General features: G+C 36.5%; 7 protein-coding genes and 1 long non-coding RNA gene across 10 annotated transcripts in view; 4 read left to right on the forward strand and 4 right to left on the reverse strand.

The window, feature by feature from the left end:
• The window catches only part of LOC123877249 (plastin-2), a 68,344-nt gene extending 67,681 nt beyond the window's left edge, over positions 1–663 (reverse strand). The window contains exon 1 of the mRNA XM_045923808.1: positions 293–663. Within this exon, the coding sequence (XP_045779764.1) occupies positions 293–355 (63 nt within the window). The 5' untranslated portion in view covers positions 356–663. The remainder of the gene's footprint in view (positions 1–292) is intronic.
• Positions 664–2,744: 2,081 nt separating this feature from the next.
• LOC123877258 (protein lethal(2)essential for life-like) lies at positions 2,745–26,290 on the forward strand. The gene is made up of 3 exons (XM_045923829.1): positions 2,745–3,477; positions 22,468–22,483; positions 26,277–26,290. Coding segments are annotated over exons 1-2 (540 nt in total). The 5' UTR covers positions 2,745–2,938; the 3' UTR covers positions 22,469–22,483; positions 26,277–26,290.
• Positions 3,483–16,610, reverse strand: LOC123877266. Its single transcript, XR_006798545.1, has 3 exons — positions 16,599–16,610; positions 15,710–15,717; positions 3,483–3,522 (listed from the first exon to the last, which is right to left on the reverse strand). It is a non-coding gene; the product is annotated as an uncharacterized LOC123877266 (long non-coding RNA).
• LOC123877255 (facilitated trehalose transporter Tret1-like) lies at positions 8,817–10,973 on the forward strand. Of its 3 annotated transcripts, none has more exons than XM_045923825.1 (2): positions 8,817–9,005; positions 9,631–10,973. In XM_045923825.1, the coding sequence occupies exons 1-2, from the start codon at positions 8,990–8,992 to the stop codon at positions 10,824–10,826; spliced, it is 1,212 nt and encodes a 403-aa protein (XP_045779781.1). In that variant the 5' UTR covers positions 8,817–8,989; the 3' UTR covers positions 10,827–10,973. The 3 variants fall into 3 exon arrangements, with proteins under 3 accessions (XP_045779781.1, XP_045779782.1, XP_045779783.1); XM_045923826.1 differs by lacking the exon at positions 8,817–9,005 and adding an exon at positions 9,319–9,498; XM_045923827.1 differs by lacking the exon at positions 8,817–9,005 and adding an exon at positions 9,319–9,424.
• Positions 13,225–17,744, forward strand: LOC123877252 (facilitated trehalose transporter Tret1-like). The gene is made up of 3 exons (XM_045923822.1): positions 13,225–13,346; positions 15,556–15,688; positions 16,066–17,744. Exons 1-3 carry the CDS (start codon positions 13,281–13,283, stop codon positions 17,256–17,258), a joined length of 1,392 nt encoding a protein of 463 aa, XP_045779778.1. The 5' UTR covers positions 13,225–13,280; the 3' UTR covers positions 17,259–17,744.
• LOC123877261 (protein lethal(2)essential for life-like) lies at positions 18,091–18,788 on the reverse strand. Its single transcript, XM_045923832.1, has one exon. The coding sequence runs from the start codon at positions 18,707–18,709 to the stop codon at positions 18,194–18,196; it is 516 nt and encodes a 171-aa protein (XP_045779788.1). The 5' UTR covers positions 18,710–18,788; the 3' UTR covers positions 18,091–18,193.
• LOC123877259 (protein lethal(2)essential for life-like) lies at positions 20,691–21,495 on the reverse strand. Its single transcript, XM_045923831.1, has one exon. It carries the CDS (start codon positions 21,343–21,345, stop codon positions 20,809–20,811), a length of 537 nt encoding a protein of 178 aa, XP_045779787.1. The 5' UTR covers positions 21,346–21,495; the 3' UTR covers positions 20,691–20,808.
• Positions 24,319–25,187, forward strand: LOC123877257 (protein lethal(2)essential for life-like). Its single transcript, XM_045923828.1, has one exon. It carries the CDS (start codon positions 24,420–24,422, stop codon positions 24,972–24,974), a length of 555 nt encoding a protein of 184 aa, XP_045779784.1. The 5' UTR covers positions 24,319–24,419; the 3' UTR covers positions 24,975–25,187.
• Positions 26,291–27,507: the final 1,217 nt, after the last annotated feature.

A 27,507-nucleotide genomic window follows, 5' to 3' on the forward strand; every position in this document is an offset into this window, starting at 1 on the left:
TCAGCATATTGGATATAGGTATTCAACACTCGGAAAATGCGACTCGAAGAATTTTGCGTCACAAAATATGACCACACGCGGCTTCAAGGCTGAGCGTAAGTAAGTAAACTTTAGCTGTATATTTTATTATCCTATGATAGTTTGAATGCGATAGATATTGGTACATAGCATGTGGGCTCAGACAGACTTTCAAGTATCAAATAAACCTTCCATCCATACAAACTTGCGTATTGACATTGATCCTACCAACCGGTAACTTATTCTAATTTGTAAACCTAATATGACTACATACCTGAGAAAACTGTTCCCTGATCTCCACTAACTCCTCTTCGGTCAATTTTGAATTGTCTGCCATTGTCGCACAAATATTATCACAAAAACGAAATTCACAACATCTACAAATAGTACTGCGGGCGTAAAAGATACCGTAACACTTTATACTGTATGTTTAAAAATGGAATAAAAATCACAGCACACCTAGCAACTTTATTAAACAACGCACGGAAATTATCACAATTTCACTGTCTATAGTGCTTGGCGTTAATTCTTTTACTATTTACGAATATACGAACTACGAAACGTAGCACGAAAACTTGCACGACCAATGAATGGAATGGATGGCCACCGCCACCTTGAGAAGTTGAGCCCTATGGTTGAGTCATTTGGTTTGGTTTGTTGCAAAACAAAGTTGCCGCCTATAAAAATATTATAGTAAAAAATTGTATAAAAAATATAAATTCATAATAAATGAAATGATTTAATGAATACAAAGTCAATTTTAAATTTTTACTGTTTTAGATAACCATTGTAATATTTTTTACTGGTAACCTTTTTGCATTAACTACGGGCAATACTTTTGGTTCTGCTTTGTTTCACTAGATGGTGCTTACGCGAATGTTACGCCATCTAAATTGATGATAGTAAACAATTTGGAAAACTTGCGTTGCTAGTCTAGCTACTCACCAACAGATGTCGCAAATTCGACTTTCAATTTTTTTTCTCGTCTACTCTCGATTTTTCCCGTAGCGTAGGTTCCGAAAATATTCAGACATTCTCCAATAAGTGGCCGCAATAATATATCGGCAAAGCCAAAAGGAAGGGTTATGATTTCAACAATCTATGTATGTATGTATGTTTGTATCCAGTTTCTGTGTGTTCCACCGTAATGCCTAAACTACTGAGCCGATTTTGATGAATGAGGTGTCAATTGATTCGTTGTAAAGGTCCGGGTGACTTAGGCTATATTTTATACGGAAAAAATTGACCTAATGGATGTCACATTGCACATGCTATTGTATCGATTGGGGTGTCAAATGAAAGAGGAGAAAATTCTGAGTTCATGAATATAAAATATGTACAATAACATTAAAATATACGGAGCGATAGAAAAACAATTTTATTCTAATATATCAGCGTTAATTAAAACGTTCACAGTAGGGTTTTAGTTTTCTACTTTATTTAATTAAGTATGTATATGGATGTACATCTGTGTTCTTTATTTTAACGTCCCAAAGACTTTACTAAACTCCAGATAGGCAAAGCTCATACAAATTGTATCTAAAAAATGAAGACAGATTCGTAGCGATACAGAGCACTTAGATATTGGTGAGGGGTTGACGTATTTCTTGATATTTTGGAGCGTGCTTCGAGAATAGTCCATTATTAGGGTTGTTAATATGAGCTGCTGGATTCAGATGGCGCAAGACCATGACGTCTAGAAGTCCCTACAAAAGACCTATGTCTAGCCAATGGACGTCTTTCGAGTATCGGTTGACTATCATGATGATTATGATAAGGATAAAAACTACTCAGAGGCACAAAAATTGCAAAATAAAGAGCTATCTCCTGATTCAACCGCCGACCTTTCGGAATTAAGTCCGCTCCTCAACCGTTGAGTTATCGAGGCTATATTACATTCATTTACATTTCGCATAAAAATCGTTTTTGGTGAGAGTTGCACTTTTAGTCTTTATTTCAGGCACGTATGACGTAATAATTCTACTCCTTTTTAGGGTTCCGCACCCAAAGGATAAAAATGGAGCCCTATTAATGTCACTCTATCCATATTCCATATCCGTCAATCTGTCCGGACCTCGGATCCTGTCACAGGTCTCTAGCTCGTAAAGATTTTTTTCTTATCTTAGCATGTGGGGTATAATTCTTTAGAGCTAATTGAGTAGAGTACAAATATATTTTTGGGTTTTTTTTTCTCTTGAAAAATAAGGAACTGATAGGCCATCAAATTTGTCAGTTGTAGACCATTTTTGTGGCGGGGGCTATCTCAAAAACTAAACTAATTAAGAATATGGAATTTCGGTACATTATCTACCACACACTGTATTTAAACAGCAAATATTGAAAACAACGATTTATAAAATAGTTTGTAAATTGTGACTAAAACAAACGAACATTTTTATTTTCGGGTTTTCCTTTCACGATTTATTGCGATGTTCTAGCTCAGAAAAGAAATATTTCATACGCTCAAAATATGATGTTTATAATTATCTACAGAATTCTTAAAGAGTGAGGCCCGACTTGCACTTGACTCTTTTTTTTAAAATTTTGTTATATTTAATAATATTATCATGTGACACAGTTGACACAGCATTGACAAGTCAAAATTGTTTTGTAAAAATACTACTGTAATATTAAAGCGACCCGCGGCGTTAGAAGCCCTGCGTTCTCGAACATTCCACCTTTGTCTAGAAACGTACTGGCCAGTTTATATACGAAGTTTGCGCTACTCGCCGTCAGTTGAAAACAAGTGACTGTGAGCGAAACGTTGCACTTTCATTGCACTTTCCAAGCGACATCCGGCGATATCGTACGTTTGTCTACATCCTGTGAACGCGAAATTCTAGAAGATCTGCTACAATTTACAACTTGGTGGCGTATTCCTTGAATTTGTTAAGCTACTCGTATTATCATCGAAGAAAAAATGTCTCTGCTACCGTTCCTGTTTGACTACGAAGTCGAGCGCCCTCGCCGTTTGATGGACCAGCACTTCGGTCTCGGATTAACCCCTGATGATATGCTCAGCGTGATAGCCGGCGGTCCCGTTATGAGCCGGGAATACTATCGCCCATGGAGACACTTGGCCGCCGCTGCGAGAGACCTCGGTTCCAGCATCAAGAGTGACAAGGACAAGTTCCAAGTTAATCTGGACGTCCAGCACTTTTCGCCAGAAGAGATCAGCGTGAAGACCGCCGATGGTTACATCGTTGTGGAGGGGAAACATGAAGAGAAGAAGGATCAGCACGGGTACATTTCTCGTCAGTTCACCAGGAGGTATGCGTTGCCAGAAGGCTGTACGCCTGAGACTGTGGAGTCGAGGCTGTCTTCGGACGGCGTGTTGACGGTGACGGCGCCGCGGAAGGTGCCCCTGGCGGTGCAAGGCGAGAGGAAGGTGCCCATCGCACAGACCGGGCCTGTGCGCAAGGAGGTCACCGACCAGTCCAACGGCGATAAGGCGCAGTAGTTTATAAATAGGTTTAGAAAGCGTTTCCTCATTCCAGTGATTTTCTTTTTCAAGACTGATAAATGTTAATTTTAGTTCTTTATAATTAATAAAGATTTTCTAAGTGTGATTTTTTGTTTTATTTTCTGTAATTACTAATTACCACAAGAAACAGCTAGGAAATATCAATTTAATTGACACGATAAACCACCTTGGGCATCTTCTAGGATATTCGAAAGCCATACCTATGTATTCTTTCGAAATTGTTAAGCCACATGGCCACAAGGCCACAAGGTAATAATTCCTGGAACGTGCTCGGGAGTGGGGTCCTAGCATAGGACTATAGAATAAAAACCGGCCTAGTGCGAGTCAGACTCGCGCACTGAGGGTTCCGTACTCGGGTATTTTTTCCAACATTTTGCACAATAAATCAAAAACTATTTTACATAAAAATAAATATCTGTTTTAGAATGTACAGGTAAATGGGTAAAGAAAGCCCTTTCATATGATACTCCACTTGGTATAGTTATGTTATGTTAAGCTCTGGTTTCCTCCAAAAGCGGTGCCATCATGTAGCGGCCGTAATACAGCGGTGAATGACGTCACTAGAACGTTGTCTATGTAAACAATATGGCGCGGTTTCCTAGATAACGGTAATTGACACCGTAACGTCAAAAAGCGGTACCGCCATTTGCATGACGGCCGTCTTGTCGGTGTCGAAGTGTCTGTCAACGTTTTTTCATGTAGCGGTGAAGGTATTTTCAAGCGTAATATTAATTTGTGTGTCATTTTAAAATATTTATTGTTCAAAATGAGTTTCATCAACTGGACCAGCGAGAATGATGAAATTTTAATTGATTTTGTGCGGGTTCATGATGTGCTATATATGTGTGTGTGTGGTCTGTTCACCGTAATAAAACGGACAATGTAGTCTTGAACATTCCACATGTTTACGGCCGTCTTTTTGAGGTCATCATATAGCGTCCGTTTACAAAACGGCACCGCTTTTGGAGGAAACCATAGCTTTAGGGCCGCATGCGCAGAGCATTTTTCACAGTCAAAGTATTATCGACATTGTCGTCATTGAAATAATAATAATATCCAAAATCAATTGTGCATCCGTGCTCATACTCGCGCATCCGCGTGCAGTCCCGCGCGTCTTCGCGCATTCTCTGGTACAAATTCGCGTTGTGTCACACGAGAAAACTTCACGGGCATGTTCTGCGCTGCGCTCCGCCATATGTGCGCCGGCCTTTACTTTGAAAATTGAAACACATTTTTTTTTAAATGATGTAACCAGAAATTCGCGGTTTTAAGATATTCCTGTACTTGTGCTATAAGACCTACCAAATTTCATGATTCTAGGTCAACTGGAAGTACCCTATAGGTTTCTTGACACGACGGACGGATGAACAGACAGACAGACAACAAAATGATCCTATAAGGGTTCCGTTTTTCCTTTTGAGTGACGGAACTCTAATAAATCCTACTAATTGTTATTATAATTATAACTATATAATGAAACTAACTGTATAAATCCACAGTTTTCGGATTTTTTCCTTTACTTGTGCTCTAGATCTACCTACCTGATAGTTCCTGAGATGCTTATCATCATGATCAACCTATCGGTTTAGAGCTCATTAGAGCACGGGTCTATTCTCAGAGTGAGAAGGGCTGTGGTCATAGGGTGAGATCTATAGAGCGCGCTCTGCCTTTGCTTAGACTTAAGACAGAGTTAAAACGAGACAGAGCTATATATATCTCTCACATAAATCTGTCTCGTTTTAGTCAGAGCAAAGTCAAAGTGCGCTTTATACATAGATTTCAGCCATAGTCTACCACGCTGGCCAAGTGCGTATTGGCCGACTTCACACATCTTTAACAACACTATGGAGAACTATCAGGCATGCAGGTTTCATCACAATGTTTTCCTTTACCGTTTAAAGCATGTGGTATTTAAAAAATAAGTTAGTGGTCCATGCCCGGGATAGAACCCCCGATCTTCGATTAGGAGGCGGACGTCGTAACTCCTAATCACTAGGCTAACACAGGTAGAGCTTACCTGAGATGCTGCTGATGGGAAATCCCATCGGGCACACGGCATGGCTACGTACACACAGCTACTAACGTATACCTGCCTATTACTTACATAAGTAGTAAGTACCTACCTATAACTTACCTAGGGCGTTTGTCTTGTAGAATACATATTTGTTGAGATTCAAAAATACATATATGTATACTTAATATATTAGTGTTTATAGTATTGTATTTAGTATATAATTTATTAATCTATTAGTAGATATCAAAACCTGATGCTATAAAAACAACAAGTGACATTTTCTGCACTGTTGCCTGTTTCAGGCGCCACCCATCTCCACGGAAGAGAAAATAGTCGTGTGACAAGATTCGATATAAAGCCAATCTCCACAGGGCGATACATGGCGATACCGGCGATACTACTATTGACCGAAATTAATAATCAATCTATCTGTAATCTGTTAGTCGAGTGCCTACCTACAAGTTGCTAAGTAACTTAGCGATAGATTACAGATTGGTTATCAATTTTGGGCATATATCGCGGCGCCATAAGCTCGTCCGTGGAGATGGCGCCTAGGGCGTTTGTGCACTCATTCGTATTTTATTCGTTTTTGGGATTCGTGAAAATACGGCCCAATGTAAAAAAACCGGCCAAGTGCGAGTCAGACTCCCGCACCGTGGATTCCGTACTCGAGAATTTTTTGACATTTTGCACGATAAATCAAAAACTATTATGTATAAAAATAAATAAAAATATGTTTTAGAATGTACAGATTAAGTACTTTCATGTAATACCTGAGCCACTTAGTACAGGAATCTTAAGTTGAAAGTTGAAAATACATTATTTTGTTCATGATTTTAGGTCAACAGGAAGTAACCTATAGGTTTCTTGTCAGAAATTACAGACAGACAGACAGACAACGAAGTGATCTAAATGTTCCCTTTTTCCTTTTGAGGGACGGACCCTAAAATTAAATAAAAATTATTACATTCAACAACTGTGCAAATATTCTTTTAAAGACAAAGAAATGTCATTCACTCCATAACGGCCGATTCACATTATTCCAGTAGTATGTCAGTCCACTGATAGTGAAATGAATTAGAATCCAGCGCTGTATCTTTGTGGAAATATTGTACGAAAGTCACACTAATATTATAAAGGCGAAAGTTTGTGTGTATGTGTGTGTGTGTGTATGTTTGTTACTCCTTCACGCAAAACTACTTGACGGATTTGACTGAAATTTGGAATAGAAATAGATAATATCCTGGATTAGCACATAGGCTACTTTTTATCCCGCAAAATCAAAGAGTTCCCACGAGATTTCGAAAAACATAACCGGGCCACGCCACGGGCCGCGTGGCAACGGGAGTTGCCACGCGGGCGAAGTCGCGGGCATCGTCTAGTACATAATAATTCAATACGCTGTTTTAATCAGTATCAGTATAGGTACTAAACGGTGTACGATAGTAGTTAGTACACTACGTAGTACGTACATATACCAACTACTTCCATGACAAAACGTTTCAAAGGCCTAGATAGACCTTGCGTTTCAGATGGAATACTAAGTAACGAATAATTCTGCTTGTAAACAAAAAATTTTTTCGCTTGGTTTACTTATACATATTTTTAGCTCATTCATTGATCGTTAATTTTATTTAACAAAAACTTACAACAACCAACACATACTTACCACTACGACCATTTAATCATTAGGTACGTAAAAAATAAGCAGAAAATTAAAAAGCTCAAATCTAATTTATGTTTGACATCAGTTTCAAATATAGCGATGATTTTAACATTCATAGGAGGCACTTCTTAAAATAATAAGAATAACATTTAAAGTACAGCCAGTATTGCTAGCTCGTATCCTGAATCTTGTGAACAATCTATTTAAGGATTAATAATAATAAAATATTCCTAAAAAAAACTGGATATAAAGAGGTCATAAAGAGAGAGGACCGACGATATAAAGAGGTAAGCGGGAATTGACTCTTTAGGGAAGGCCTATGACCAAAAATTGACATCTATAGCATGATGATGATGTATTTTTGATAATGAACATGCTGTAGCGCCATAGACGAAGTCCCTGGCAAATTAACTAGACTTTAATACGACCACACTCTTTCTAACGACTGGATTAATGTGAATTGGCCACTATGCCATATTATGCTGTTATAATGATAAAAATTCAAATTTTGCGAGTTTTAATCATTTTGAACTGGTTTTGTTGGTGGATCAGTTATTTTGTAATGTACGTAATAGCAAACGCTACTGTTTTGAAGTTCAATGTTTTTTAATTAAAATTAATTGCAAAAAATGAAAAGTGTGTTCGAATTTCAATATTTGCAAGACGTACAATATATTTTGAAACAGGTACGAGTGTGTCCAGGTACTTACTGTGATTTATTTTTAACCGACTTCCAAAAAAGGAGGAGCTTCTCAATTCGTCGGAATCTTATGTAGGTATGTTCCCCGATTACTCAAAGACCCCTAGACCGATTTGGATTTTTTTTTTGCTTGAAAGGGTATACTGTGCAGGTGGTCCCATACTTTGGTGAAGATCTGATGAATATCTTCGGAGATGAAGAACAGACCTCCTCAATGGATAGGAGCAAATTGCTCGCGATCAGTGTAATAGCTTAGTAAAACAGTAGGGTTTTAACTGGACATTGCATATTATAGTACAGAGGGTCCACTAAAAATTGTGAAATAAAAAAATTTCAAATGAGAAATAAAACCGACTTCAAAAACCACAAACACTAAAAAGTAATAAATCATTTTTGTTTAGCTACACGTTTAATGTACCTAGGTATGAAGTCGGGCGAGCTTCACTCTTGGATTTCTAATTTTGTTTATAATATTATGCTCGCTCGACTTCATACCTTAGGCACGGCCTTAGGTACATTATACGTGTAGCTAAACAAAAATTATTTATTACTTTTTAGTGTTTGTGGTTTTTGAAGTCGGTTTTATTTTTCTTTTGAAATTTTTTAATTTTATTATGTTAATTATTTATTTATGCATGTATTGTATATACTTACCTAAGTAAGTAAGTACTAAGTACTTATACTTTATTTCACAACAGAAAAAGACAAAAAGACAGATTACAAAAGGCGGTCTTAACGCTAAAATAGATGATTTTAGCGTTAAGACCGCCTTTTGTAATCTGTCATCTGTTTAACTTTGCTCAGGCCTAAGTTTCAATTGAAACGAAATGGATTTATGCCAGTGTATAATGCTGTCTCGTTTAAGTCAAAATGCACTCTATTGGAATTCTTAACAAAGTGCGGCGGCAGCGATGCGTGACGGTGATGCATGGCATGTAGGATCTAGATTAGACCATAGACCTCTTATTATCTTCTGCTAATGTAATATTTTTTAATTTTCAGATATTAGCAACAGTACTCACTGTGATATCAGGGTTTTCGTTTGGGTTCAGCGCGGTTCTGCTGCCAGAACTGCAAAAGGATGAGGATTTTTCTTATGATGCCGAAATGGCTTCTTGGATTGGTAAGAAAAGGAGAACTGTATTTCTCCATTTTAACTGAACTGTTCTATGATTATTGATTAGGCAAACGCTTTCTAATTACAGTAGGTAATTTAATCAAGCAATAATATTATAAGAAAAAGAAAGTAAACGGACAAAATATTGTCTAGAAACTATTGCTTTATCACTTAAAAATACATATCTATGCTTAAAAATAAATGTTCTGTACATTTATTATATCTTTATACTTTGTTTATATACTATCTCTATGTTTATACTTCGTGAGTTTCAACGTCATGTCAATTTCGCATCATTCAACATCCCAAAAGTGACAGTTTCACGCAAAAGTAAATTAACATTATGAAAAACCTAATCTCAGTTAAAATTACATCAGAAAACTACAAATTTTTCAATTAATTTTAAATCAGTATCACTATTATTGGTATGTATTTGCAAAAAAAAAAAAACATTCATAGCTTGAAATATTCCTCACGGTCTCAATGTACTAAAATAAATGTAAGTACTAAAATAGCAAAAGACTAGGTATCATAGATTAAAATGTTCATTTCCATCGATGGTTCATTATAAAATGTCGCGATCTTGAATGTAATAAAAATAAATGAAATGAATAATTAATTATTTTTGCAGCTTCAATTACTCCACTATCTATGGTGTTTGGATGCGTCGGTGCAGGCTATCTTATCGATTATGTGGGAAGAAGATCTGGACATATGGTGCTAGCAGTTATATCCTTAATAAGTTGGCTTATTGTAGCGTTTGCCACCAACAACATGTACATGCTTATCGGAAGATTTATAGCAGGATTATCAGCAGGTGCTAGTAGATGTGTATCCTTAGTTTACATAGGAGAAATAACTGATCCCAAATACAGAAGTTTAACTCTAGTAGCTCCTTCTATATCTATGTGTGTAGGTGCAATGACTAGTCATTTTCTAGGAGGGTATGTTTCCTGGAGACATTGTTGCTACATTTACGGAGCACTAAGTGTTTCATGTCTGATATTATTATTCATATTTTTGAAAGAAAGCCCCCTATGGTTGATATCAAAAGGAAAGATAGATGATGGTACACAAGCATTTAAATGGTTCAGAGGACAAGGTATAGACTCAGAAAAGGAGTTGCAGTTAGTCTTGCTGCGACAGAATGAAAAATGTAACCAATACTTTTACAAAGATATTATGAACTTATCATTTATCAAGCCTTTGTTAGTTGTTTTCTTATTGTCATTTGTACAGTTCAATGGAGCTAATGTTTTCAGTTTTTACGCACAAGAAATGATTGAGACTTCGTTTAAAGGCAGTATTGACCCTTTCGCATTTATGGTCGGCATTGATGTTGTCCGGTTTGTGATCACTGTTTTAATTGTCGCTTTTAACAAATTTATACCACGCAAGATTTTTTTCATCACTGCTAATTTCTGTTGCGCTATTTCTTTATTTATTTTAGTCGTTTACTTGTTAAACATTGAAAGATTTGGGTCCGTAGGGTTATCTATAACTATCACAGTTTTGTTTATATCTTTTGGTGGTACTGTTGTAGCTTTAGCTTGGTCATTTGTGCCCGAACTATTTTCAGCTAACTTAAGAGGGTTAGGATCAGGTATAGCTTCGTCTATGTCGTACTTAGTATTGTTCGTGTGTGTGAAAATATCACCCGGAGTTGCGGCAACATATGGAGACGCAGCAATGTATGCTTCTTATGGTGTTGTTACAGTTATTAATAACTTAATCCTGTGTTTTGTACTCCCTGAAACGAGTGGTCGTACTTTGCAGGAAATAGAAGATAGTTATAAGACAAGTGACACTACTGTATCAACTTTATAATAATTATTTTCATGTGTAACTTTTCCATTTTTATAAAACTTTTAGATCTTTATGTAAGATAAATAGCATAGCTAAAGCTAAGCTAGTAGTCTTATGAATCTTAATGAGTATTACTCATATGGTATTATGTACGTAATATTGTTATTATTAACGTTATAATTATTGTAAAAATCGTAAAAACTATTATACAAAACTATTTTACACGCCAGTATTAAATTGTTTTACAATGTAGAAACAATTTGTAATAAAACACAACATACGTCTTTGCTGTAAAATATCAGTTAGTTTATTAAAGGAATATAAAATTCTATTCACAGTCTCATTATTCAGTCTCAAAAAGATCATAATAAAAATGCAACATACACAATTCTTATATCAGGACTTCTTTTCTGGCACTGTTTCATTCCTTAATTCCTTCCTATGCAAATAACCAATGTACCAGGGAACGTACTAGCTCCCATGACACAGTTTATACTTTTTAGGTACTAGTAGTCAAAGTTTTTTGGCATCGAAGAGCCCGTTTGGGTTATAGATGCATTCCTCTCACCTTTAAGAACATCTCTTCCGATGCTAAAACCGTTAACACACCATCAGAGGAAAGCCTGGATTCTATATCTTCAGGATCCGTATCCTCTGGGATTTTAAATTTTCTTACGCAATGCCGAATTAAGACGAATCCGTGATCATCTTATTTCATGTTTCCCTTCAACAACTATATTACCATCTGCTGTCTTCGCAATAATTTTATCTGTAGCAAAATGCTGGACGTCAACGCTGATCTTCCACTTGTCTAACTCGAATTTGATGGATGAACCAGTGTCGTTAGGCCAAAATAATCTGTATCTTGGAATCCTCTAGTTTTATATGTATAAACTAGTTTTATATGTATAAATATAGATATAGATATAAATTAAAAATGAAGAGCTTTTTTGCCACAAGGTTTTGGTACTAGGAAAATACTTGAGACAAATTGATTTTTACAAGGGAAACATTCTGATATAGCTCCTATATTGAGTAGGTCATTAATAGCTTCTAAGTAATGAGGGTTTGATTAGCCGAGTAAGTTGGGCTATCAGGAAGTATCTGTTGTATAACAAGTGATATAAATGGCATTTTATAACCTTTTATCCTTGAAAGCATAGTATAAGCGTTTGTAATCGCAGCCAGCTGTTGATAAAATTTAGCCTGCCTACTTAACTGCATCTAATAGCGGCGACGGGGATACGTTACCTGGTGACACCACGACGACATCTTTGATGTCCGGCTCCCGGTTCCTTGGTGGCCACCACAGAATTAGGAATAATATAAAGACATTCTTATTGGGATTTCTATGATGGCCACGCATACGGCCTGCGCGCCTGTGGAGGGGCCTTGTGATATAAATTTCTCGATGCCGGTCCTTTATAAATTAGTGTTCGAAGTCCTGTAGCTGGATTCAGCCTTCAGTTCTCTCCTACTCGTATTTACAGCCTTGGCCGATTTTAGAGTATTGGATTCGCCAAACAGAAAAGTATATACCTTCGTGTTTTTAAGATGCTCTTTCGATTCTTGAGGGCAAATAAAATGAAATTTCTACGTGTGATGGAATCTGTACGCTGAATATCGCATATGATTCTGCTTACGAGTATATCCATAAATTTTTGCAACATGCCATTGTTTATTGATTTCGCATTCAGTTGAGAATTTATGATGTCAGCTACAGAGGCCACTGCACTAATTTGTTTTTAACCCCCGACCCAAAAAGAGGGGTGTTATAAGTTTGACGTGTGTATCTGTGTATCTGTGTGTCTGTGTATCTGTGTATCTGTGTATCTGTGTATCTGTGTATCTGTGTATCTGTGTATCTGTCTGTGGCATCGTAGCGCCTAAACGAATGAACCGATTTTAATTTAGTTTTTTTTGTTTGAAAGGTGGCTTGATCGAGAGTGTTCTTAGCTATAATCTAAAAAAATTGGTTCAGCCGTTTAAGAGTTATCAGCTCTTTTCTAGTTTTCTTGTAGAAAAGAAGGTTACATAACCGTTAGGTTCATAATATTATGTCAATAGACAAATGTCAAGCTGTCAAGATGGACGTTGCCTAAATACATAATTATTTATTTGAAAATGATGTTTTGGAAAACTCAGATACTTTGGATCGTCGGGGGTGTTATAAATTTTTAATTTACACTTGTTGTTTGTTTTCGATGCCCTTATCGCGTTTGACTAACCAACGACAGGATAAATGTGAACCGGCCATATATTTTATTTCGAATTTTATGTACCTATAATTCGTGGATATTATGCCATTCTATTGATAAAAATTCAAATTTTACGAGTCTTGAACTGGTTTGGGTGGTGGATTGGTTATTTTGTTATGTATCTAGTACCTACGTAGTGCCCGGACGGCAATCACTGCTGTTTCGACGTTCTATGTGTAAACAATTTTATTGTGATTAAGTAGATAAGTATTTATTAATGGTGAAAATGAAAAGTGTGTTCGAATTTCAACAGTTCCAAGACGTGCAATATGTTTTGAAACAGGTACGAATATGTTCCTAGTAGGTACATACTATTATGTATACCTACTACCTACTTATACTTATCTAGGAACTTTATTTCACACTAGATGATGCCCGCGACTTCGTCCGCGTGGATTTAGGTTTTTCGAAATCCCGTGGGAACTCTTTGATTTTCCGGGATAAAAAGTAGCCTATGTGCTAATCCTGGATATTATCTATCTCCATTCCAAATTTCAGCCAAATCGGTCCAGTAGTTTTTGCGTGAAGGAGTAACAAACATACACACACACACACACACACACACACATACAAACTTTCGCCTTTATAATATTAGTGTGACTAGCCGATGCCCGCGACTTCGCCCGCGTGGATTTAGGTTTTTCGAAATCCCGTGGGAACTATTTGATTTTCCGGGATAAAAACTAGGCTATGTGCTAATCCAGGATATTATATATCTCCATTCTGAATTTCAGCCAAATCCGTCCAGTGGTTTTTGCGTGAAGGAGTAACAAACATACACACACACACACACACACATACAAACTTTCGCCTTTATAATATTAGTGTGATAGTGTGATAACCTACTATTTATTTAATTTTACCTAGGTTCACATATTCCAAACAGGTAAACACTAAAGTACCTACCTACTACTACTTCGTCCGCGACGATTTAGGTCTTTAAAAATCCCGTGGGAACTCATTGATTTTCCGGGATATAAATATATTTTATCGCGAAAGAAAGCGCGAAGTAGGTAGGTGCCTGGTGATCTATAGTACGCGACAGGTTGAGATGGCAATCGGGATGGGGACGCCTCGCACACCAAACCAGTTAAATCTTCTAGACACCTACTGGATTTTTTGTATTTCCAGTAGGTAGGAAGGTACCTAACTACCTAGGTAGTTCTGTTGACAGAGTCGTCTGGTCTATTCCCAGTTTCCCACAAGTAACCTTGGCCAAAGGCTTTAGACCTTATGAAAAAGTGAATAACGAATGAATGAATGATTTATTTACTTATTCAATAAAATGTAGATGCCTTGCAGATACAATAGGTATGTTGAAATAATGTCCGATAAGCTTTATATATTCTTACCACCTGAATATTACCTTTATTAAATGAAATTTAAAAAAGTCAGGATTAAAATATTAACATATACAAGCGAGTAGACTTTACACAAGCAAGCAAAAAATAATAGTAAAGGTTAATTAAAATATCAACATAATAAAAGGCCAAATCAACATACTGCATACCTGTGCTGCATACGTACCTATTTGTCCACCGAACTTAAAAACCTAACTACATAGGTACTAGAATAACAATAGCAAAAAAAATTTTTGGAGACCCCCAATTTTTATTGATGTAACATCTGTTAGGTCAATTCTCAAGTCTCGGACTTTTACGACGAATCCATTGACACCTCATTCACCAAAATCGGCCCAGTAGTTTAGACGCTACGGGGGAACATACATCCATAGGTACATAGATAGACTGTTAAAATCATAACACAGCCTTTTGGCTTTGCCGCAGTCGGGTAGTAAAATAAAGGTGCGTCCATCAGGAGCTATTCGAATTACCTACTAAGTATTCAAAAATATTTATTTGGAAGAGGTATTCGAAGTTATATTTCTTATGAAATGTCAGGGCTCTACCACTGCACTGCACCGGCTTGAAAAGGAGATTCCACTGAGAAGAGCTGGCAAAGAACTCAGCAGTTTTTTTTTTGTTTATACTCAGAAAGCCAAAAAGAGCTTTTTAATATTTACTTCACCTACCAAATTGTTCAGGCATAGTTCAGATCATTGTTACTTATCACAGTAAGTACTCCCTACGAGTGAGAGAACTCTCGTTTTGATCCTGATACGACGCTATGTCAAATATTAGGCTATGGGTAACGTGAAATCAAAGTAAAATAGGCGATTCATAGGCTACCTAGCGTAAATGTAGGTAACATAATTTGGCCCTAATTCGCACAAGCGTTAAAAAAGCGTTGCGTTAAAACCACAGAGTACATTGAATATGTTAAAACCCGGCGTTGCGCTGAAAATACAAAGTGCGCGTTAAAAAAGCGTTGACGTGTGAACAGATACCTGGGAACGCTTTTTTAACGCTCGTGCGAATTATTCGAAATCTACACCTACCATCCCATCTATACCTAAAATCCCCATTGTCAGCAGAAAATCGGTTTTTTATAACTTATTAACTTCTGCTAATATTATATTTTTTAATTTTCAGGTATTAGCAACACTAGTTACGGGATGGTTCACTGTGATAGCAGGATTTGCATTTGGGTTCAGCGCGGTTCTGCTGCCAGAACTGCAAAAGGATGAAGACTTTGATTATGACGCTGACATGGCTTCTTGGATTGGTAAGAAAAGAACAATTCTACTTTTTTCTCTTCTTACTATGTTGTACTGTTCAATGACTAGGCGAGGTCAAATCCCGGTCTCTATTTCTCTTAGACCTCTAACTTTTCGGAGCAATGTGTGTTTTAAGAAATAAATATCACTTGCTGCATACACGGTAAAAGAAAACATCTTGTGGAAACCAGCTTAGCTGACAGTTTTCCGTAATGTTCTCAAAAGAGTGAGACATTTGCTAATTCAATTTAGCACAGCATCTAATACCAAAACTATTATTGGTATGCGCAAAATAGCAATATTTGACTGTCATAGTTAAATATTGGTCATGAAAAGTAACGATCTTGAATTAAAAAATAAATAAAATGTTTGTTTATTTTTCCAGCTTCAATCACTCCACTATCTATGGTGTTTGGATGCGTCAGTTCAGGCTATCTTATCGACTACCTGGGAAGAAAACCTGGACATATGGTGCTAGCAGTTACATCCTTAATTAGTTGGCTTATTATAGCGTTTGCTGCCAACAATGTGCACATGCTTATCGGAAGATTCATAGCAGGATTATCAGTAGGTGCCAGTAGGCCTGTATCCTTAGTTTACATAGGAGAAATAACTGATCCCAAATACAGAAGTTTAACTCTTGTAGCTCCTTCTATTTCGATGGGTGTAGGTATAATAACTAGTCATATTCTAGGAGGGTATGTTTCCTGGAGACATTGTTGCTACATTTACGGGGCACTAAATGCTTCATGTGTGATATTATTCTTATTTTTGAAAGAAAGTCCGCTATGGTTGATATCAAAAGGAAAGATAGATGAAGGCACTCAAGCTTTTAAATGGTTCAGAGGACAAGATATAGACTCCGAAAAGGAGTTGCAGTTAGTCTTGCTGCGACAGAATGAAAAATCTAACCAATACTTTTACAAAGATGTCATGAGCTTATCATTTATCAAGCCATTGTTAATTATTTTATTATTATCATTTGTACAGTTTAATGGAGCTAATGTTTTCAGTTTTTACGCACAAGAAATGATTGAGACTTCGTTTAAAGGCAGTATTGACCCTTTCGCATTTATGATCGGCATTGATGTTGTCCGGTTTGTGATCATCATTTTAATTTTCGCTTTTAACAAATTTATACCTCGCAAGATTTTTTTCCTCACTGCCAATTTCTGTTGCGGCATTTCTTTATTTATTTTAGTTGTTTACTTGTTAAACCTTGAAAGATTTGGGTCCATAGGGTTATCCATAACAATCACAGTTTTGTTTATATCTTTTGGTGGTTCTGTGGTAACTTTAGGTTGGTCATTTGTACCAGAGTTATTTTCTGCTAATTTAAGAGGATTAGGATCTGGTATAGCCGCGGCTATGTCGTACTTAGTATTGTTCGTTTGTGTGAAAATATCTCCCGGAGTTGCGGCAACATATGGAGACGCAGCAATGTATGCCTTTTATGGTGTTGTTACAGTTATTAATAACTTAATCTTGTGTTTTGTACTCCCTGAAACGAGTGGTCGCTCTTTGCAGGAAATAGAAGATAGCTATAAGAAAAGCGGCACTACTGTATCAAGTTTATAATAATTTTATTTTAACTTGTGCCTTTTCCATTTTTATAAAACGTTTAGATCTTTATGTAAGTTAAATACCATACTCAAGCTAGCATTCAAAAATGTAGGCGCGTACCTATTTTTTTTTACTGGAATCAAGCCTGTTACTAATGGGGAGGGAATGAAAATATATTGTATGTTATATTATGGTTAAGAGTTTACTTTTTACTAATCGATTTGCTGTTACCAGTTGCGCAGTTTCGTCCTCTATTTCTGTAACTGTTCATCAAATTTTCACCAAACTTAGATGTTATCAACCTGACAGTACAACCTTTATAAAGAAAAAGGAATTGTGAAAATCGGTTCTGATTTGACGGAGTTATGGAGTAAAATCGATAAAAAATTTGTTTTGTTCGGGATAAAAACTATCCTATATGCTAATCCTGAGTATCAAGTTTTTAATTTAAATCCGTCCAGTCGTTTTCGCGTGATGCGGGCACAGATAGACAGACAAACAGACAGACAAAAAATAAAATAAAAAATCTGTTGGGCTCTGTATCGATAATAGTGTTTCCTCCGATTCAAATTATTTTCAAAATATATTTTATGTAGGTACAGAAATCATCTAGTTGCAGTTTGATTATAAGTATAGATGACAAACTATCGGCACTATTTAAAAATTATAACTAATTTAAAACTATATTTAATTTACTTGATATTTGATTTTAAAAAATGTTCACTGTATGAAAAATGATAACTATGTACATATTACTTTTATAATAAGTGAAATTACCCAAAAACTGTTTTGAACGCCAAAATTAAATTGTTTTATTTTATAAAGAATTTTTAATAAAACACAATACTATAAAATATCCATTATTTTATTATAGAAATACAAAATCCTATTCACAGTCTCATTATTCAATCACAAAAAGTTTACAAAAAAAGACATACACAATTTTTACACTAAGCCTTCTTTTCTGGCACTGTTTCATCCTTAACATCCTTCCTGACTGGGCCCGTTTGAGTTATAGGTACATTCCTTTCACCTTTAAGTACATCTGCTTTTCTCGATGCTAAAACAGTTAACACACCATCAGAGGAAAGCCTTGATTCTATCGCTTCAGGGTCCGTGTCCTCTGGGATTTTAAACTTCCTCACGAAATGCCTGGAGACGAATCCATGTTCATCTTGCTTTTCTTCATGTTTCCCTTCAACAACTATGTTACCATCTGCTGTCTTCACAGTGATTTCATCTGGGGCAAAATGCTGGACGTCGACGCTGATCTGCCACTTGTCTTTCTCGAATTTGATGGATGAGCCAGCGTCTTTGGGCCAAAAGAATCTGTACCTTGGAATGATTGGACTTGTAGTTGCCGTGTATAGGTCGTCTGGTGAAAGAGTCAGACCGAAGTTTTGATCAAGGAGACGACGTGGCCACCGGGGCAGATCGTAGTCGAAGAAGTATGGAGCGAGCGACATTTTCGGAGTATTATCTAAAAACCACTGATCTCTCAACGCTTCTAGATTGAGTTTGACTATGAAACAGTTTGGTAGCCATCCTATTTATATAAAGCGCGCGCTAACGTCGTTGTTTATTTATGTTTACATGCGTGCACTCGAGAAATTTCTGGGTGCAGATGAAATCACAGATCTGCTATACAATGAATCATTTTGGATTCATTATCTAAATCGAGCACATAGTTAGCTCAGTTTAAAAATAGTTTTATCGATACCTACGCAGTTACAGAAACATTTAGAAAATTTGAAATCAGCACTTACAGCTAATTAGTGTGTTTACAATTTGTCATCAAGTTATAAATAGCTGTACTTAGGTATATTTTGAGGAGCAGGCAACCTTGACATTGTAACAGTTATTTTGGATGCAATTCAAAATTAAAGCGAGCAATGATGTAATTGACATACCTTGTGAATTTTGATGATTAAGATCATGATCTGTGGCAATAAATGACTAGAATTTTTGATAGATTTTACCTGTGCAACAATAAAATAATAATGATATATAAGCCGAGCTTAAAACTTTGAATATGACCTCTAGAGCTGTGTTTCTAATTTTCTCTGAATAAATTATTTGTACCTTTCCATCTCATTACCTATTTATTTACATCAGTGACAATTTTTATGAGGTCTCTGCACTTATCATTTTGAATTTAATTAATAACCCGTAGTCAGTTGCACTTGTATTCACGAAAAATAATAAAACAAGCTCCTTAATTACTTATGAAGGGGTGGATTACAAGACTTATCTCCGATTGAGCTTATAGTATCATCGTTAGCCTCTTTAGGTGTATCAGAAATCGGTATCAAAGTTTCACACGGCCAATTGCTGCTACAAGTATTTCTATGTGCTGTTACAGTCAAATACCCGTCCGAAGATAACTTAGATTCAATCTTTTGAGGATCGCAACCATCCGGTAGCTTGAATTTTCTTACAAACTGTCTAACAAGACAACCTTTCTTGGATCTCCTTTCTTGCTTCCCTTCTATAATTACGTACTCTGAGCGAGCCTTGACTCTCAATTCTTCTTTGGCAAACTGATGTACATCAATGCACACCTGGAATTTTTCTTTGCCTATCTTTACAACTGGTCTAATATTCCTTGACTGTTTTATCCAAGAATACAGCTTTGGGCGGAGACTTACGTTCAGTAGAGGTCTAAGGAGCATGTCTCAATGTTTAAAAATATTATGTATAGGGCTTGATTTGTCGAATATTCATTAAAATAATTATTATTGTTTTGATTTGTAAATAATGTACAAAACATTCATGGCCAATGCGTGTCATTGAATGTCATATTCAAAAAGAATATATCAGTTATAGATTACTTTACTCCATGATTATAAAAGCACTATGACCTAGCGTAAAATGTCGAGGCTTCGACTTCACCTGGTAGGCGTCAAATGTTAGTCCATTTAACACAGGTAGCCCCGAGGATAGCTCCAATAGCCCTAAAGTAGCCCTATTTTTCTTTGATTTTACGATACCATAGCTCGTGACTGACATACCTAGCGTCGATTCAGGATCTAGCTTATTGATCTATAGCACGAGTAGAGAGATGAATTTTTTATACCTACGATTCCTATTCTACCTATTCTACGATTATATTCGAAATGTTGAAAAGACTACTAAAAGATAATTGAAAATTTAATTGATAATAATAATAGTAGCCCAGATTTGAGCAAGAAAGCATTTTGTTTACATCACCTACCTTACCAGTTAGCTATAAGTAACTACCTACCAACGACCTAGCACAGTGGTAGATTCAGATTTCAGTAATGATTCAAAAGTACCTAGTTGTAAAGTTAATTTGAATAGAAAATCTTTCTATTTCTATTAATTATATGGCATGCAATAAGTAACAAGTCTAGGTGGGTATAATTTTTTCTTACATTTTTATTAGCAAAATAAGATGGGTAGTCTATCAAAAATAAAACCATTAGGTATTTCAGGAACTTAAATTAAGTTTATTTAGCAGTAAAACTTAAAAATACAACAATCAGTCTCATAAGTTTCATAGCGGCAGTGAATTAAATTAAAAAAAAAAAAAACAAAAAAAAAATTACTTCTTTTGTGCTATTGTGTCTTCTTTGATTTCCTTGTGAACGGGGCCTGTTTGCTGGATCGGAATGGGTCTTTCATTTTTGATAGCGGATGGTTTTCTTGGCGCGATCACAGTCAAAACACCATCGGAGGAAAGCTTAGATTGAACTGTTTCAGGGTTGCAGCCATCGGGAAGAGCGTATCTGCGTACGAATTTTCTAGAAATATATCCATGTTCATCCTTCTTCTCTTCATGGTTTCCTTCCACAATAATATAACCGTCGGCTGTCTTCACGCTTATTTCTTCAGGAGCGAAATGTTGAACATCCAAATTCACTTGAAATTTGTCCTTATCTGCCTTGATATTGGATCCAACTTCGCGTGCAACGTTCGCCAGCTGTTGCCACGGTCGCAAGTAGTTTTCGGAGATCATAGGAACGGCGGCAACTGTTAACATGTCGTCTGGAGTGATGGCTAGACCGAAATCTTGGTCTAGAAGACGGCGTGGACGGTAGCGTGGCCAGTTGTACCCGAAGACGTATGGTAGGAGAGACATTTTTCTTCTAATTTACTGATCACTCAAACACGAAAATAAACCTCGAAGTTCAAAACTTTGAAACTTTTAAGTCACTCGAAACTCGCAGTGTGAACGCTTCGTTAGCTCAATTCAAATACTTGAAACAGGCGCGCTCGCTCGCGTTTATATACCCGTAACGCCATCTATTGAAGAGTAGAAATTTCTCGAAAAGTACCGAAAGCGCATGCGCCGCTGGGTTGACTAGCAATATTGAATGACCTCGATGCCGCGCCGGCCGGCGACCGGCGTATTTGTTTACAATAGGGATAGGTAGGTAGGTAAGTAAACAATTGAATTATTTATATGATATAGGGTAAACGACCCAGTTGTCAGCCCTTATCCGATCATCGATCTTGTTACTTTACATATGAACTGTAATTTTTATTATATCCTTGTCTTATGATTAATTAATACTTAGAAAATGCATGTCATTTCGGAATGCTGAGCTACCTATGCTTATTTATTTGCAATACAATCAACAAAGCAAAGCATCAGCGCGGGAACCTATATTTTTTTTGTAAGGTGATTAATATAAGTATAGCTACCTACTTGTGGTTTCTGTATTGTGTTTCTTTTGATTTATTGAATTTGTTATAGATTTGAAAAATTAAATTGTTTTTGATTAATAAATAAAGATTTACTTAATGGCTGCTTTACTGAATAAATTGAAATAAACTCATAGAATGCTAAGCCAAAAAGAACGTACAAGAATATTTAAACTGATTTAAGTACATAGTTAAATTTTGTAGTGCTGCCACTTTTTGGCAACCGCATTGCTTTTGCAAACACAAATAAACAAACACAGACAGACAGTATTAAAAATTTAGCTAAATTAGTTTTCTTCCTTCAGTTCAGTAGTGAATCCTTGTGTAAATTAACCTTAAATTACCGTTAACCTTTCAAACAACTCCTTACTTGTGATTTTCAAGTAATTAACATTCAAAGTATGCAGAGTTTCAATTTGTGCTTAACAGGGCTCTCTCCGTCACTTACTCCATACAATCGTAGTTCCAATTTCATTTGAATATTAAGCAACCAAAGTCCATAAAATTTTGCAGACATATTTTAGAAACTAATATCTGTGTGCCTGTGGTGTTTCAGATTTTTCTAAAAATATGTAGTTTTTAAATTACAGGGACTCAAAGATTTGTATGTGAATTTTTAAGACCGCGTTTTTAACGGAAATCTGGAAAACCACAGGCATAGATATTAGTTCCGGGAACGTTTCTACAAAATTCCATTGAGTATGTATGGTTAGAATTCCAATGAGAGACGAACTAAGTTTGTATGAAGCGAGTAATGGAGAGACCGCTCTTAAAGGTTGACTACTGGGTGGTTTACCCTACAATGGGTATAGATGTACAATGCGTTTCATGATTACTCGAGAACTTTCTGCAGTTACCTATTACCACAACTTATATTTTTATTATGATGGTGGGTAGATAGTTATCAAAAAAGTTTCTAATTAGTAGCTATACCTACCACGTACCTATACACTTACTTAGTTCAAGCACAGGTAATAGAATTGGATGACGGCCTGATAGGTAATTAGTAATTACTAATTAGGCACCTACCTACCTACATTGTTAAGTACCTAGGTAGGTATTGAGGTATTAGGTGGGTAGATGGTGGGTAGCTAGGTAGGTGCTTAAGGTTACCTTCCTACCCAAGATGGTATCTAGTTTCTCAGCCTGCTGAACTATAATTGCTAGGTACCTCCCTAGCTAAGTAGTTAAATACTTATCTAAGTTAATGCCTAGGTACCACAGAAGGTACCACCTACCGCCCTACTGCCTAGTTCAGCTGTTACAGGCACAGACACGAATTTAGTACTTAAGTATATAGGTATAAGTAACAAGTGTAAATTAAAAATTTATAACACCCCCGACAAGTGAAGGTTACAGTAACTAGAAAAGAGCTGATAACTTTCAAACGGCTGAACCGATTTTCTTGGATTATAGCTAAGAACACTCTCGATCAAGCCACCTTTCAAACAAAAAAAAAAAAAAAAACTAAATTAAAATCGGTTTATTAGTTTAAGAGCTACGGTGCCACAGACAGATACACAGATACACACGTCAAACTTATAACACCCCTCTTTTTGAGTCGGGGGTTAATTATGATTTATCACACAGGCCAGATTTGAACCTACGGGCTCTAGATAGCCTAATGGTGGGATGGTTCGGGGTCCTAAAGTACCTAGGTACCTACTTATAACCTACCTACCTAGTTTAGAATAATAAAAGCGTTATTAGGTATTCTAGTGCCTACTAGGTAGGTACCTACCTAATTGCCTATTCGCTGAACCTACCTAACTTTTGATTTCTAGAGGTCCTAGGCTGGTCCAAGGGTCTAGCTTAGCCTAACCTCAAGCTCAATTTTTTCGTCTAATTTTCCTCCTAAACATTGATCATAATAACATGGACAATGCATGGACATTGGAATTATAATAAAACTCGAGTACCTACCAACTGAATGACCTTACCCTGACCCTGACCTACCCCACGTAGAAAACTCTAGAACCTAGAACGCACCGACGAGACGAAACATCGATCGCGCTGCAAAATTCTAGATGCATCGACGAGTCGTTAACCTGCCTTGCAGGGGTTCTCAACTCACTGTCGCATATTATGCTTATTTTAAATAGGTATTTGTGGATATTTAATATTAAGTTATTAGTTAGTAAAGTTTTTCTATTTATATGTGGCTTATTTTGATAAATAATAAGTAATAAAATACACATACATCAATGTTATTTTCTTATCCATTAAAATCAAATATGACAAATAAAGTTTGATATTTTAAAAAGAAACAAAACACGAAAAATATGGCGATATTTTAATGCGACCTAATCATTGAGAACCACTGGCTTAAAGTGCAACAATCCCATCTAGAAATTTCTACTCATTACTAGATGGCGCTACGACAAGTCACTATATAAGCGAAGCGGCGGGCGGCTCACGTCAGATTTGAATTTGGAACTGAACTGAAAGTGTTCGACTGCGCTTCTACGCAAACTTTCTACGTGACTTATAAACCAAGAAGTATTCAAGATGTCTCTGCTTCCATACTTGTTCGACGACTTTTCTTTGGTACGTCCCCGCCGCCTTGTGGACCAGCATTTCGGCTTGGCGTTGACTCCTGACGACCTCCTCACCGCGGTTGCAGCAGCACCTCTCGTCAGCAGGGACTACTACCGCCCCTGGCGTCATCTAGCCGCCGCAGCCAGGGACCTCGGCTCCAGCATCAAGGCAGACAAAGACAAACTCCAAATCAGCCTGGACGTTCAGCACTTCGCACCAGAGGAGATCAGCGTTAAGACTGCCGATGGCTTCATCATCGTCGAAGGCAAGCACGAGGAAAAGCAAGATCAGCACGGTTATATTTCCCGCCAGTTTGTGAGACGATACGCCTTACCAGAGGGCACCTTGCCAGAAACTGTTGAATCGAAGCTTTCCTCCGATGGAGTATTGACCATCACAGCGCCAATAAAGGTCCCAGAGGCGATCAAGGGCGAAAGAAAAGTCCCCATCGCCCAAACGGGGCCAGTTAGAAAGGAAATCAAAGACCAAAGTGAAGGTACCAATGAGAAGCCAAAAGCGAAGTAAAGTTGGCAGTTATAAGTGTTTTCTAGGTTTAAGGTGCATTCCAAAGACCTGGCAGTGCCATTTTGAGACTGATTACTTAATTTTGTGATACATCAACAGAATAACTTTTCGAGTTTTTAATTTAATGTTTAATAACTGTTAAGCAATTTTCAGAGTATTGTAACTTGGAAGTTATTGTTTGATAATTTAATAAATAACTTTATTAAGCTTGTATGCAGTTGTTTTTTTTCATAGACTTAGTTCTGTTAATTAAATACATAGGTAGGTACTACGTTATAAGGCCTGGGTTCGAATCCCGGCTTCATTTTTGATAGATTTTCATACTGTGTGTCATCTACACAACAATGTCTATTTGTCTGGCAACCCTGTAGGCACAATGTAAAAGGTCCGGGTTCGATTCTCGGCACCACTAGGCTCCGTTTTCCCGGTGCCGAAGCGGCCGTAGTATAATGTTAATATACCGTCATAAAAAAGTATACCGTCTCGATTTCTAAAGTCGATAAGTAAACGGAAACCGACTTCAATTTTGTTTCAACCAGGAATTTTGGAAAACGGATATTTCTAAAGATTATGCTAGGTAGGAACACGGGACCAAGGTTTTTAGTTAGGTCCTAACTCCTACGTAACATATTATATTTCTAGAAACAAAATGTCTGATTTTTTAGCGATACCTATACATACTTAGTATGGTACTTCTTAGTTTAGCCGCTTTTTAGCAGCAGGACAGCAGAATAAAGGTGCCCAGGCACTCGAACTGAACTGCAACTGAACTGCGCGTCGCGTCAGCGCCCCGCACGACCAGCCGCGACGCGCGTACCTGCCGCGCGTCGCGGCTGGAGAGAATATCGTTTAATTTGGTTTAAACTTTAATATGGTTCAAAACACATTTTAGAAAAAATAAAATTAAATAGGCCATATTATCTAGGTAGATAACAATAAATGAAACAAACATTAATTTTTATATATGAAACCTTTTATTAGCTACAACAAAATGACAGAACCTTGTAGGTGGGTAAATAATACAATATAATAATATGACTTTATGTAATCGTATGTAGTAATAATAATATGTAATAGTGTATAAAACAGTTTTACTTTAGAAGCTCAGTTACGGCATATCACTACAGTGCTGTATTCACATTTTATTTTTATCTTCAATATCGGCTTCGAATTTGGATAATCTAGAATTTTTTTTTTCCATTCGTTAGGTTATTTTTATATTAGGTTGAAGTGCAGGGCGCGGGTCTGCTCACGAAATTCAAAAATATGGCTTTTCACAATTTGTTAACTAATACGACAAAGTAGGCTTATAGCATTCTAAAAGCGCCTATGGCAGTATCATTTTCACAGGTTTATATAAAAATCTTTACTTGAAAGTGTTCAGTTTAAGAAATTAGTCAAAATAATGAGTTTACGTGAGTTACTCACAAATTAGTCGATGCTCTGACTAATTTCTTAAAATGGGCACTTTCAAGTAATGATTTTTATACAAACCTGTGGAGATGATACTGCAATTGGCGCTATTATAATGCCATAATTTTATGTTGTCGTATTAGTTTACAAATTGCGAAAAACCAAATTAAATTTGAATTTCGCGGGCCAACCCGTGTCATGTTGCATATTTTTAGGACGTATAGGTACCTACTTATGCAAATTAAAGAACCAACTCCTTTGAGCGGTGATCCCACTGAATTTCAACACGGAGTTATTCAAGGAGTGGATCAATAAACTGAAAAAATGCGTGGCTATTACTTGTAAATGTTCATGGGTAGCGGTAATCACTTAACATCAGGTGACTTGCTTGCTCGCTATTTTTATTTTATTCAGATACAAGTTCGCCCTTGATTGCAATGTCACCTGGTGGCAAGTGATGATGCAGTCTAAGATGGAAGCGGGCTAACTTGGATTATTTATGGTCATTTAAACTCTTGGTAATCGTGACTTACGGTCGTTTATTACCTTAAACATACCTACCTACTTTGAATTTTTTAATTGAAACTAGTTAGTTGGAGAATGAAAAAACTTTAAATTGAATTCCGTTTTCGAAAACACCTATATGTAGAAACAATACAAAACGAAAAGGACTAGTTGTAACTTGTAGTTGCCTTGTTGGAATTTCAGGCATTGAAAACTGACCTAACTCAGAAATCTCCAAAACCAATTTATAGCTTATTTATACATACTTTCACATACTTATAAGTATTCACATTGTTTTACTATTTCAATGGTATGGTCTAATAGTCAATAAGCCGATTAAATACTATATTAAAAAAACAATTCCACTTCAAGAAAAGCATTGCAAAGGAATGATCAGTAGGTTAAAATATTTTTGCATAGTAATTCAATTTGAGTTTTACACAAAATTGTTATTTTTCAAACAATCTTATTTTTGTAGGTATGCTTATTTCATGTGAAATTAAGATCAATATGAAATATTTATATCTTTAGATTACTTTTCCAAGCCGATATTAAATTTTTCTACAATAATAAAAATGTAGGTATTGCTATATTACGATTGCTATACATCTACACG

Source organism: Maniola jurtina, chromosome 23 (assembly GCF_905333055.1).
Source record: "Maniola jurtina chromosome 23, ilManJurt1.1, whole genome shotgun sequence".
Taxonomy (NCBI): Eukaryota; Metazoa; Arthropoda; class Insecta; order Lepidoptera; family Nymphalidae; genus Maniola; species Maniola jurtina.